This window comes from Maniola hyperantus, chromosome 14, assembly GCF_902806685.2.
Source record: "Maniola hyperantus chromosome 14, iAphHyp1.2, whole genome shotgun sequence".
NCBI lineage: Eukaryota > Metazoa > Arthropoda > Insecta > Lepidoptera > Nymphalidae > Maniola > Maniola hyperantus.
Window position 1 is genome coordinate 5,506,470 of NC_048549.1, and position 14,216 is coordinate 5,520,685.

The 14,216-nt window shown below is 36.1% G+C and overlaps 1 protein-coding gene across 1 annotated transcript; it reads right to left on the reverse strand.

Annotated features, from left to right (window-relative positions):
* Positions 1-1,594: 1,594 nt before the first annotated feature.
* Positions 1,595-12,532, reverse strand: Pect (phosphoethanolamine cytidylyltransferase). Its single transcript, XM_034975790.2, has 8 exons — positions 12,134-12,532; positions 11,326-11,576; positions 9,642-9,708; positions 8,635-8,712; positions 7,670-7,829; positions 5,465-5,653; positions 5,040-5,198; positions 1,595-4,028 (listed from the first exon to the last, which is right to left on the reverse strand). The coding sequence occupies exons 1-8, from the start codon at positions 12,184-12,186 to the stop codon at positions 3,843-3,845; spliced, it is 1,143 nt and encodes a 380-aa protein (XP_034831681.1). The 5' UTR covers positions 12,187-12,532; the 3' UTR covers positions 1,595-3,842.
* Positions 12,533-14,216: the final 1,684 nt, after the last annotated feature.

The window sequence follows — 14,216 nt, forward strand, 5'->3', positions numbered from 1 at the left end:
ATCAACGGGCAATTAGTGGGGTGCGGGGCGGGTGTGTAGGCGCACGCGGTGCTCTGATTGGCGCTCCACTGCTCCAGTCGTTCCCTGCCTCTGTTTGTACAATCAGGTTCACAAGTGAATTGCTATTTTCGTTAATTGTTTATTATATAAGAATCTGAATAGCACTGCTGCTAAGACTTTTTTTTAATGTTAACTTTTGTATTTAATAATTATTTTAAGTTTTCTTTTGTTTGTATGTACCAATTTTACATGTATCTTGGAATAAATAATTTTATTAAAAAACAATTATTTAGAATTTTCATCGCTGTCTCTGTAAACTTTAAAAGGAAATAAACATTTTATATAAGTAAAATAACTATCAATAGTTTTAATAAATGAAGAAGTTTATCTATTTCGTATTATTTTCTAGCATTATTACCACTGTACATGAATTTTGACCCACTCAAATATCCAACCTGGTACATAAAAAAGGAAAAGTATTGTGTGCGTGACAGTACCCATGCGCAGTAATCCCCTCCACCCGAAGGTCAAAGCCAAACTCTCGCCGCGCGATCTGTACGCTTGGTGAAAATAACTACCACACACCTTATCCACCGTGTTTTGTATATTATGTCCATTTCAGCGATAAAGGCTAATTCTCCGTAATTACACTACAGGAAATAAGTACTTATAGTACGCGGGAGAAAGTAATGTACATCGACCTTTAGAAGGAGAGCAGATTTGTAGAGCATTGTCTCTGTCGTTGAGACCGACAAAACGTCGTATAGGTATGAATGACAGAGATACCGCTCTACAAAGCCGAAATGACATTCTAAAGGCCGATGTACATTGCTTTCTGCCGCATGTACATATTTTGGCAACTATGAACCTGAGTTGCGGTTGATTTGATAGATAGCTAGTGGTAAAATTACTGCTCAAAAACATCGTAGTATCATCGTAGTATAATTTTATACAGCGTGATTTTTTAAAATAATTTACGGGATACTATTAAAAATCACAACATCCAGTGCCAGACACTATATAGTGCAAGCCCTCCAACACAAATTATTATTTTAGGACTGCTAGCATAGAAACTCTATAGAAATAATTGCCCAAGTAACATATACATATTATATAATTCTGATATATAATTATACATAATAAATAATACCATAACGTATTATATTATTTAAACTTTACAGGTGTCAGGCCTGGTCAGTGGCAAAAAACCACGTTTTATACTTTTATGCATATTTTCTACCTAGTAACTGGCAAAGCCACCGTGACTCAAAACTTTATAGTAGCCAAACAAAAAGCCAAAAAAATAATTTCCGCCTTTATATTATGACGTATAAGGTCTGGCTTCATGGGCTCCTACTCTACAACAGATTAATATCAACACCAAAATTAGTTTTATTTTTAAAATTTAAACCTATTATTATGACATAAAATTAAAACCATTGCCCTCTAACAAATAAACCTGGAATAGCGGTGGAATAGTTATACTCTGTTTTGTCTTTTTCCTTCAAATGTCAAATTACTGATGACAGAGAAAGACAAAACAGAGTATATCTATTCCACCGCTATTTCAGGTTTATTTGTTAGAGGGTTAGTAATTAATTTACTTAGCCACATACCCGTATATGACATAGTTCGGACAAACCATTTTTTTCCAGCTATATATTGCACATATAGCCTGACCAGGAATATAAGAAACTTGCACTGGGGGCGCCACTAGTATATTATTGTCTATGGTCAGTATGACGAATAGGCTCTTGTATAAATTAGTTCCACTGGTTCTTCGCAATATGGAGAGGTATTTTATTTTTCTGGTCAGGCTTTATTTACTATGTATTAATATGATCCTTAACTAATACGATGATGGGATTGCAGTGTATAATAAATTCTAGAAATCAACAATTTGCTAAAGTTAACTTTTTTTTTCTCTCTAATAGATATAGCGAGCAAACGAGCAGGCGGGTCACCTGATGTTAAGTGATTACCGCCGCCCATGAACATTTGCAGCACCAGAGGAGCCGCCGATGCGTTGCCGGCCTTTTAGGAATTTGTTGGTCCGCCCCTTGAATAACCCTATGTTATAATCTAGTGGGAACACCGCCGATAGGAGTTGGTTCCACAGTTTGCACGTGTGTGGAAAAAAGGATCTGGCGCAGCGGACGGTCGAAGTGCACCAGACACCCAGATGGTGAGGGTGAAATTCCTTACGGTGGCGCGCGGTGCGGTAACTTGCTAATTTGTTGTTACGCCACTGTTCATTTTGTGAATAATGGAATAACTAGATGCCGCATGTTCATTAAATAGTATGAAAAATAACCATGCCTATTCTTTACCACCTAGGATGACGTCACGCGAATGATTCAGCCAAGTTTCAATCGCCACGCGTCAGTGAGCCAACAGACTTCTACAAAATAGAGGCTAAATTTTTCGTATTGGGAAAGAGATGGTATCGAGGAATGAAGAATGCAATAGGTACTTGGCACTTTGGCTCCCAGCACATGAACGGACGGCTTGCTACTCTAGTATCTAGCTACTACAAGTCCGCGATCTAGGCACTAAGCAAATCCTCTGCAGCCAACAATCACTTTTGGAATGTGTCTATTCTTTATGTGGAGAAACTACTTATACGCTTACACTGGCTGTCTCACTCTTATGAGGGTACAACATAGTTTAGTAAGTGTAGAGGAAAAGGATGCAACTATTTGGCCAAGCCCGATATTATATTAGCTACCATATTATTATGATGCCCACGACTTCATACGCGTGAATTTTGATTATTAGGGGTCCATACCTCAAAAGGAAACCCTTATAGGATCACTTTGTTGTTTGTCTATCTGTCTGTCTGTGCTATAGTGTAGCACAAATATAAAGGGATAAATCCGTAAACCGTGAATTTGTGGTTACATCAACTTCGTCCATGTGGATTTAGGTTTTTAAAAATCTCGTGGGAACTCATTGATTTTTCCCGACGAAAAGTAGCCAATTTGTCCATCCCCGGGATGTAAGTTATCTCTATAATTTTCGTCGAAATCAGTAAGTGGATGGGCCGTCGAAAGGTAGCAAACAGACCTTTCACATTTGTAATATTGGTATGGATATATTAAATAGTATAGATTAGTATGGCTGTCAATCTACAGTGGAAATTAATCGAAGCCACATCGACATTTTCCGTTGAACGGTTCTCTATAATGCAACGAGAAAGAACTACAGAGCATACTTTCGTTTTATTCAGACATTTAAGGCCGAGAAGAGAGAATGTCTCGTTTTTAAATTTAAGTGAAGTCAAAGAACGCTTCAAAGATACCTAAAGATAACCGAAATACTAGGTAATAAGACACGCTCAATATTTATCACATTTGCATCACGATCCGTGATTCACACAATGCAATTATATATGAACATCGTGATCTATCAAAATATTGAACAATACATCTTTATATCACGATTCATACAGTAAGAGAATTAAGTGAGAGAATCCGAAAATCTGAAGGATATTAATTGATAGCATCAACATTTTGTAACAACTGAAATCTCAAAGGTAAATTTTAATGTATAATTCACCATAATATTTATAACATTAATTATTAGAGTTTAGACATAAACATGTATTATTATACATACTGAGACAAGATTTTTAATATATTATGTTTTACGCTCAGACTAAGGAAAAAGACAGTTAGAATGCATTTCCACTGAAGCTAAGCGGAGCGAAAATGCGTTCAATAGACCAATCTGTTATTGTTAGATGACTTGATCTCATTGACAGTTTTCTTCGTCCATATTTTTCCATTAGTCTATCGTTTTAAAATATTGTTTATAATTTAAATTAAAATATAAATTCGACTTTAGGCCGCGTACCCTTTAACAACTTCACAGTTACCATTTTGTTTAATATGCTCCTTCTGTATTGACTTCATTGCGGCGACTTCCTTTTTCTCTTTGCGCGTATTTCGCTCTTCGAATTCTAGTCTGTGGCGGATTATTCGTTGTACTATATCCTCTGTGGTCATAGTGTTGCCAGAATTCAATGTCTGTAAAAACAAGTTACTCTTTAAACGAAATATTCAACTGTATCTACCTAGATAGTTTAAAAATCTACAGAGTTTGCTCCTACTGAGTGATTTTTATCGTACAACTAGCTGTTGCTTGCAATTTCATCCAAGTCCCACAGGAACCGTCTTTTCCCGGGGATTTTCCAAAAACTTTCTTTCATATAAACCTTGTCCTGACAATTATAAACAGTCGTTATATATAGATATCTATATATTAAAATGAATCGCTGAATGTGTTGCTGATCGCAAATCTCGAGAACAGCTGAACCGATTTCGCTAATTCTTTTTTCATAATATTCCTTGAAGTACGGGGATGGTTCTTACGGAGAGAAAAATTTAAAAAAAATCCTGAAAAAGAATCGACTGTTAGGCGGTACGAAGTTAACTGTAAGGTGCTTCAAGAACATACTAGAATAATTTAGATACATTTTAATAAAACTTACCTTAAAACAACCTCGTTCTTTGGGCACTTTGTATGGGTCTGAGCCATCTCTGTCCAGTGGGATCTGCGTGACGCCGTGACATACGACTTGCACTTTGAAGTGATCCATCAGATCTGCTGTCATACTGTAAGGTGCCTCGTGAACATACTAGAATAATTTAAATACATTATAATAAAACTTACCTTATAAACAACCCCGTTGTTTGGGCACTTTGTATGGGTCTGAGCCATCTCTGTCCTTCGGGATCTGCGTGACGCCGTGACATACGACTTGCACTTTGAAGTGATCCATCAAAGCTGCTGTCACACTGTAAGGTGCCTCGTGAACATACTAGAATAATTTGGATACATTATAATAAAACTTACCTTAAAACAACCTCGTTCTTTGGGCACTTTGTATGGGTCTGAGCCATCTCTGTCCTTCGGGATCTGCGTGACGCCGTGACATACGACTTGCACTTTGAAGTGATCCATCAAAGCTGCTGTCACACTGTAAGGTGCCTCGTGAACATACTAGAATAATTTGGATACATTATAATAAAACTTACCTTAAAACAACCTCGTTCTTTGGGCACTTTGTATGGGTCTGAGCCATCTCTGTCCTTCGGGATCTGCGTGACGCCGTGACATACGACTTGCACTTTGAAGTGATCCATCAGATCTGCTGTCACACTGTAAGGTGCGCCGATTACTACTTCGTGAACGTACTGAAAAAAAAAACAATTGTTAACTAGATGATGCTCGCGACTTCGTCCGCTTGGATTTAGGTTTTGTCTCGTGGAACTTTTTGATTTTTCTGTGGTGCAAATAGATTTCGCGAGTTCGTCCACGTGGATTTTTTGTTTTTATTTTTTTTATTTTTGATAACTGATTTTTCGGAATACACTTCACCACTTCACACACACACACACAAAAAACACACACATACTCACTCCTCTGCCTTTTTAATATTATAGTATGGATAAACAATTACCTTGCAGGCAAGCACAGACAGCACCCGTTCATGAAGGTTCATAATGGGGTAATTAGACCCTTTGTAGCGGTTCACTTCGAGGTCCGTGTGCAGACCAACGATAAGGAAGTCGCCTTGCCCGTGCGCCGCCTCCAGGAAATCCAAATGCCCCACGTGGAAGAGATCGAACGCTCCCGCTACGTAAACCACCTGAAAAATATTATTTTTAATTTTTTTATTACAGTTAGCAGGACACCGCAAACCACTTGAGTACTACCATGCCTGAACTGTAATCCATGTCTGTGATTTTCCAGGTTTTCGTTAAAGTATTCAGTTTCAAAGTTACAATCATGCACATGTGGATTTTGCGCGACACATATCTATCTCTACCGCAGAATACTTAGAGCAAAGAGTACTTAGAGTACTTAGAGTACTTAGAGTACTTAGAGTGCTATAGACTCGTAAAAATGCAGTTTCTTTAGTCAAGCCAACGAAGTCGCAGGCAAAAGCTATTACATAAAAGACATCATATTATGACGCGTTTTTATTCTACGTCTCAAAATTAATAAAAACATTGTAAAAGAGTACAAAGTTTAAGGTTAAATGTGATCTAGGTACAGGTTTTAACGACGCACTTCTTGGATTTAATATTGGACTGTAAAGTCTTGGTCAGACAAAATGCGCGGCGATAGTGGCGAGGCTACTGGAAGTTGTAATACAAGGAACTGTATGAAGACGTTTATACTACGAAGCTCGCGTGGAAGTCTCGTTGCTGCCATTGTGCCCCACTATGTGATGTGCTTTATACATATCTACAGTTATTTATATAACAAAACGTAGGTACAGTAAGATTCAAACGTAAATGCGCCCCTGAAGTTTGCGCAGGACGTTGCGCAGAACACACATTTTGGGTGTCCGAGGTCGCCCGAGGTAGCGGGGAGGGTAACAGCGCACGTCTCGCTCCTAGATTCCCGCCAGTTCCTTGATGCGTCTCTCTCTCTCGCTATACGTGTCTTGTTTATTTGTACAGTCGAGTTGAGAAGTTACTTTGTTTAAGCTTGCTTAAGCTGAGGTGGAACCTACCGCCGCCCGTTAAGTGATTTAGTTCTGGAGTGTAACATGCGCAAGATCGCAAAGCTAACTTCACGCAGACGCATTTAAGTTTGAATCGTACTATACATGCGTTAAATAGAAGCGGCTTGAGCTTGATATCAATGTTGTTTAATAAAAAAGCAATGATGAGGTCTAGATTAGAGCACGTTTGCCAAAAAGATTCCTTCTCACTCTTGAAGGTATTTGGGTTATACGTAAACATTTTCATATTGTGTAGTAATAACTTTCGACCACCAACCACTTCCGATGGAAGTCTACCTATACTACCTACTATGTACATAATCTGAGCTTTTAGATTGACGTTCGTTGACGTATTTAAAAACAATGTAAAAGAGTACAAAGTTATCTTATAGTAAAGTATTACGGTGCAGTGGAATCACTACATTTTCGCTTTTTGTCTGTCCAGGACTTTAGCTGTTGTAGTTGGTCTATTACTCTATTATATTCGAACGAATTTTTGTATTTTGTATTTTGTAACAGGAAATATGTAGATAAAAAGTTCGGGCAAGTACCTACATATTCTTAATATTCATTAACCAAACGAGAAAAAATTTAAACGCTTACTTGTTTCAAGAAGTAGAAATAATACACGTTTTCAAGGACCTATAAAGCTGGGTTTACACGATGTGAACTGAGAACCTGCCGTGAGACAGGTCGGCCTCATCTTCTATTACTTTTTCCCAAATCTTCATACAATGCGACATGAGCTTTATTTCTCGATAGCTGTTACAGTCTTATACATCACCCTTGTTTTTGTAGATGGGCACCAACAAACTGTTGCACCACTCTTCAGAGATCTCCTCATGCAACAGCTTATTGAAGAATAAAGCCAGCTTCATTCATCTTCTTTTAGGAACTTCCATACTTCAGCTGGTATACTATCTGTCCCTGTCGCTCTACCATTTTTCATACTCTGTACTGCCTTTCTTACTTCATCTACACTCACCTGTTTTACCATACCCAAGTTGGTTGTTACATTATCTAGCTCTCCACTCCACTCATTCTCTTCATTCATTAACTTTCTAAAATATTCTCTCCAACTGTCTTTTATGTCCTCCTATAAGAACACTTCACTTTACTGTAAAAAATGTATGGACCTAGTTTTCTACTTACTCTATCGGTAGGTTTAGGTGAGAGACCACTGCTAAACTGTATGATCTTCTGTGTAGTAGGCAGGAACTGTGAGCAGCCAGTGTATGGCGACCGGGCGGTCGAGTCCGTGCCGAGGTTCGACGAGTGTTCTAAAGCTACTGAGTATTCTTTGTCACCTCTCCTGAAAATTATAGTATGCCTTAAGTGTCAGCATTCAATACAATGAAAGATATTTAAGTGGTGTTAATTCAATAAAAACCGGCCAAATGCCAGTCAGACTCGCGCACCGACGATTCCGTACTAGAGCCGTATTTTTTTGACATTTTGTACGATAAATCAAAAACTATTATGCACAAAAATAAAAAATAAACTGATTTAGAAAGTACAGGTAAAGCCCTTTCATATGATACTTGGTCTTGGCCTACTTGGTATAGGTACTCTTACTTGTTGAAAATAGTAATTATATTATAGTTCAAATATAATTACTATTTTATAATATTTAAGGGGGCTCCCATACAACAAACGTGATTTTTTTGTGCTCTTTTTTATAGAGAAATGGTATGGAATCCTTCGTGCGCGAGTCCGACTCGCACTTGGCCGGTTTTTCCTTTTGAGGTACGGAACCCTAAAAATTATACATATATATTTCATATATTATAATTTTACAAAATTTTCTCTTAACTATATAATAAAACGTAATATTAAACTTCTATTTAAAAAGTCATTGATATTTGACTGCAAATAATATGATTAGTGTGTAATAAGTATACCTATAGATATTAGCTATAAGTAGACAAATCCATATATAATAACTATTCAATAAAATCATAAACAGTCAGTTATTCAGGAAATTAATTTCCTTGCTTAAACTAAATAATGTGTTAGAAGTGTTCAGTTTCACAATACACTAATCATTTATTATGTTAGGTCAGAGGAAATAGCTATCTGTTTTTAAATATATTATGTTTGATGTATAAAGATAGTACTTGAAATGCTCGCGAGTGAGTAGCAGCATCCTTCCGACTAGATCTGTAGTAGACACACCAGCTGTTCGCATTACTTCTCTGAAACACATAAATGTTCTTTATTTTCAATGTTGACAGACTTGTACTCTACTCGTGCGAAGCATTTCTGCTCAACGTTTCTGATACGAACCGCTAAGGCAGGGGTCGCCAAATGGCAGACCGCGGTCCGGATCCGGACGCCGGCCATTTTGTGCGGACCTTAATTGAATACACAACAGAAACTAAATCTTCTTGTAGAAGACTCAGACATTTCTTTTTAACCGACTTCAAAAAAAGGAGGAGGTTCTCAATTCGTCGGAATCTTTTTTTTTTTTTTCAACATAAAAAAGTAGAAAAGGACCGCGACGGTCATATTATTTTAGAAATGGAACTAATTGGTGACCCCTGCGCTAAGGTGTGGAATGCCCGTTCGACGTCTGTATTTCTTGCCAAGTATCACTTGAATACCTTCAAGGCAAGAGTGAATTGGCATCTTCAAGGCAGACGCGCTCCACCCTAGACCTCATCAATGTTCTGTTTTTCAGGCATGATTGCCGTCAAGCTCTCTCACAATAAAATTATAAAATATTAATATTGAAGTTATTGACAAAATTAACTCTTGGGAGCCTAATATATGACTACAGAGCAAAGATAATGCTGACTGTGTTAATAGTGCTGTGTAAATTTAAAACAAACAGAAGAAACAATTAAACCAAAAATAACTTTGTTTCTGATCAATTCTTCTTTTTGTTTATGGCAAAATTGTTTCTATAAGTCACCTCCAGAACCTTACTTATGCGTGTTTTTACACAATAGACCAGTTATTAAATTTCATAAAGGAAGTTCTCTAAATGGTTTCATAAATATTTCTAGTATATTATTTTGCAAAAAGTACATCTCCAGGATGTAATGTCCTAGAGGCAGGGGTTATGGAGAGACAGACACAATTATGGGTTAATTACTAATTAATTAAGGATTCAAATACATACTTGTATCTCCCAGCCTCCTTGACTAAATGATATGTATCAATTCCATCTGCTGTGACTGTGATATCATCTGAAATACGAAAATCAAATTAAGTAAGTAATATATTCAAAAATTCTAACAAGATTCACTGAATTAAATGATTATTGAGGTGCTAATAATCCAGAAAATAGTGTAAATATGTATATTGTATACCTACGATTCTAAGAAGAGAAGAAAATTTAGTAAAATTTATAAGTTAAAATAACTATATTATTTCTGTTTTAAAATACGCTTTAACTATACTTAAAATAAATGTGTTCATTTTAATGGAAATCTCGGATGTGCAATGCTTACTTCATGGTCTAAAACAGTTTAAGTAAATTTTCTTTAAAGTCATATAAGCCAAACTACCAAATAAATAATTATGTAGGTATCTAGTTAATGGATTACAAAGAAACAGCGACCTACATATTGTTGCTGTAAATTTTTTATATTGGTGTAAAAACAAACAGGTGAAATTCGACTAGAGCGCAGCGAAGCTAATACCAGTGCCCGGCCAAATCTGGTGTTTACTGTTTATTATCCACAAACATTGTAAAAGCTTTATCCTTACCATGCAGTAAATTACCAGTCTACGGTCTACCTATAACTATGATTTTAAAATAAAGTAAGTACAATTATTGTATATAATGTGTTTTACCTACATATTACTACATGTATCAACAGAACCAATAAAAAAAGTGTTCTCATGCTTCTATTGTTAGTGGATATGTATTTTTTGTCCAAAGATAATAGGTTTATTATTATTACAATAATTTGATTGTTATTTTTGGTCATATCAATACTAATATTATAAATGCGAAAGTGAGTCTGTCTGAAAAATCCTGTAGGAACTCTTTGTATAAAAATAACCTATGTCGCATGCATGTTCAACCAAAGAGTTCCTACAGGATTTTTAAAAATATCAAGGAGAGAAAATCAAGGAGTTCCCACAGGTTTTTATAAAACCCATCTGCTTAACTTCTGACAAAATTTGGTACAGAGATAGCTTGCATCCCGGAGATGGACATAGGCTACTTTATATCCAGGAATATCAAAGCTATTAAATCAGAGCAGAGGAAGTTGGCACTGGTATCATCTTGTTAAATTCTAGCTTATGCTCGCGACTTCGTCTGCACAAATTTCTAACCCCTATTTCCACCCCCTCAGGGATTGAATTTTCAAAAATCCTTTCTTAGCAGATGTCATGATAGCTATATGCATGCCAAATTTCAGCCTGATCCGTCCAGTGGTTTGAGCTGTGCGTTGATAGATCAGTCAGTCACCTTTTCCTTTTATGTATTTAGACAATAAGATGTTTTCTACTCAATCCATTAACTGTAACTGAGCGAAACTTAACTTTTAAATAATTTACATAAACTAGAACTTGTAAGCAAAATATTTCAGTTTAATATAATTGTTTTAACATAATCGTTTTTCACTAGGTAATTATGACTAAGTATGTACCTAACATTTAAGTGAATATTTAATGTAAACTAGAATTTGTAAGGCAGATTTAGAATTAAAATGTACTAGTAATCAATCAGCGCCTACTAATCTAATTATGTACCTATTTATTGTATTATATTAAGCTTTAAAATTGATTGGGTTGGACCATGCCTTATATTATGCATATTAAAAAAAAAATAAGTAAAAACCATATCCCACCTCCATGCACACAAAAATCACACTGGTATTTGTCTAATGTTTCTAATGTTGTGACATAGGGTGCTCCCTCCACCACTTGGTCCACCCACTTTATTGCACGAACCATTTTGTATCGCTCCTCCTGCGTAAACACTGGAGGACCCTTGTGTTTTGAAATTTCAGCATCTGTGTGTACACCTACTATTAGGACATCACCAAGGGCTTTGGCTTGTCTTAGGGAGTTGGCATGACCAAAGTGGACCATATCATAACTGAAATGAATAAATAAAATAATATTTTCAAATGTGTACCGTACCTACTTATTTAAAAAAAACTGCAAGTATATAGGAATTATCTTTATTTAATTTCACTTCTAGTATGTTTATACTACAAAGATTTTTTACATATACTTTATTTATACTAGGGAATAAAAAAAGTCCATAATATTTTGACTGAGGTTAATTTAACAATTTGGATCTATAATTTTAACAGTCCTGTAAATTTAACTAATACCTACTTCATTTACAATTCAACTAATTATAGCTATTACAGTGTTGGGAATTGAGCCGCCTTGGTATTGTTTCACTCGTGGAAACATATCAAAAAAAGAAAATACAAAATATCGAATAGAAATAAAAAAAGATTCACAGCGATTGTTTATAAACCGCGGTCTTGGTATAAAGGTTGCAATAGAAAATTAGACAAGTTTCTCTTTAAGTATTACATGAGTAAGCAGCTTATTTTAATGTAGGTATATTAAATTAATTAAGTTCGTCTAATCGGAATCAGAAATTGGAACTGTAGCAAAAAATGAAAATCATTGATTTACCATCCATCACACCACACGCGTATTTGCTTTTTATGTTCCTTATTTTCACTCATGTTCAGGGTATTATTTATAACTTAAAAAAATTAGAACTAAATCTGCTTTGATTGTATATAATTTAAAATTTTATATTCAATAGTCACAAAATAATATTCAAACTGACAACACGATTGACGTTCACACTGACACTCTGAATTTGAAAAACTGAATGAGATTTGAGAATCTACTGCTAGAGCTTGACATGGGTGATGGGGCCGAATGGCCGATGGGGGCACCGCGCCGCGCCACCGGGTAGGGAAGGAATCTTTTGATTGTGAGTCATTGTTTGGATCGTTTGAAGCGTATCGTATGATTTAATCGTATAATTTACTATAAATATAACATAGGTACGCCGTATGTAATGATTCCACCGTCATGTACCTACCTATTATTTACTTAACGAATCAAAGACTAACTAACTACTTACTAATATGTAGGTATGTCTGAAGTCTGTCTGTTACTCAGACTAAAAATTAATTCTTAGTCTGAGGTCTGTTATCATTCACAGGCTCACATCCCATCTGTTTAAAGCTCAGTGCATAGATTATCTACTATATGCTCAGTGTAACCGTTTTTGAACGATAGTTTGCATCCAGGAGACAAACATGGGCTACTTTTTATCCCAGATAATCAAAGAATTCCTACTGATTTTTAAAAACCAAAATTCGCGGGCAAATTTTAAATACCTAAGTAGGTACGAAGCCTATACATTTTATACTCTTGTCTCAAACACAACCTTGAATTATTAACCGCTTTTCAAAAATTTCGTTACCTATAGCTAGGTGCTTTTAACCCTACACTTTGAGTGGACTCAAACAGTCCTATGAAACCTAAATAGGACTGAAGGTAACCATCTAAACCCGACTTCGTCATTTTCAGGCTAGCTTTTTGTCTGAAAATCGTTCAGTAGGTAATTACCTAATTAAGGTGGCCTAATATTCCAGCAAACTGTGATAATATCGTTATACCTACCTATAATGTTAAAATAATATTAAGTAAGTAGGTACTTATAACAATTTCATTAAATCCGTTATCATATTACATATTCATTTGACACGATTGATTTATCTAATCGTGAACGACTTGTAATTGGCTGGTGTAAGTCACGCCACTCTTGTGATGGATAAAAGATTTTTCTGATAGTCCCAGAGCCAATGAGTTAACTTACTAGACTAAGTACCTACATCAGAAATAATAATAAAATTATTAAGTAGGTAGGTAATCGGTATACTTAGGTACTTTACGAATGCGGAACCGGAAAACGCAGCGTTGGAAGACCCCCCACTAGGGTCTAGGACCTAGGCGGACAGACGACATCAAACGAGTCGCATGGAGCCGCTATAATCAGGCGACACAAGACGAAGGCGTGTGGAAGTACCTCCTACAAGAGACTTAGTTATGTCCAGCAGCAGCAAGTTTACGAAGTTGATAGCGATGAAAAAATCAAGTACTTAATTAAGGTAGGTGTTACGGTAGCCACGCGACATCCATCATATTGTAAAAGCACCCCTAAAGTGACCATTAATTTACTCGTCTGTCTCTGGATCACGGTCGATCAATTTTTTTCGACGGGCTCTTATACTTAAGTATATTCCCAAGCAAGCAAAGTAGTTACAAAGTTATCTCAACGCAACTTGTCAATTAATAGGCCATTCACTCCGTCTGTCCGAAGTCCAGGGAAATGAACTTTCTTTTAAGTTCCTTCTAATTTCTAACCAATTTCTAACTTAATAGGTACCTACCTAGTTTTAATTAAGTGATAAACATCAACTTGAAGATGATGTACTCAGTAAGACGATGTGTATTTATATCCTATTTGCAATCAGTTGATTAGGTACGCTAGTCAAGCGAGCTAGGGAGCTTTCCACAAAAAGCTATCGGCAGTTTGTATCGAATGAATTTGTATTGCCTTATCATAAATTATTTTTTTCCAAGTTGAACAATTTCTCCGTGATAATTTTGTAAGTAGTCTGTCAAATCGGTAGACTATAGTCAAAATGCCAGGCAAGCCACCTCGGTGCTCGGATGAGATAAAAGAATGTTAACG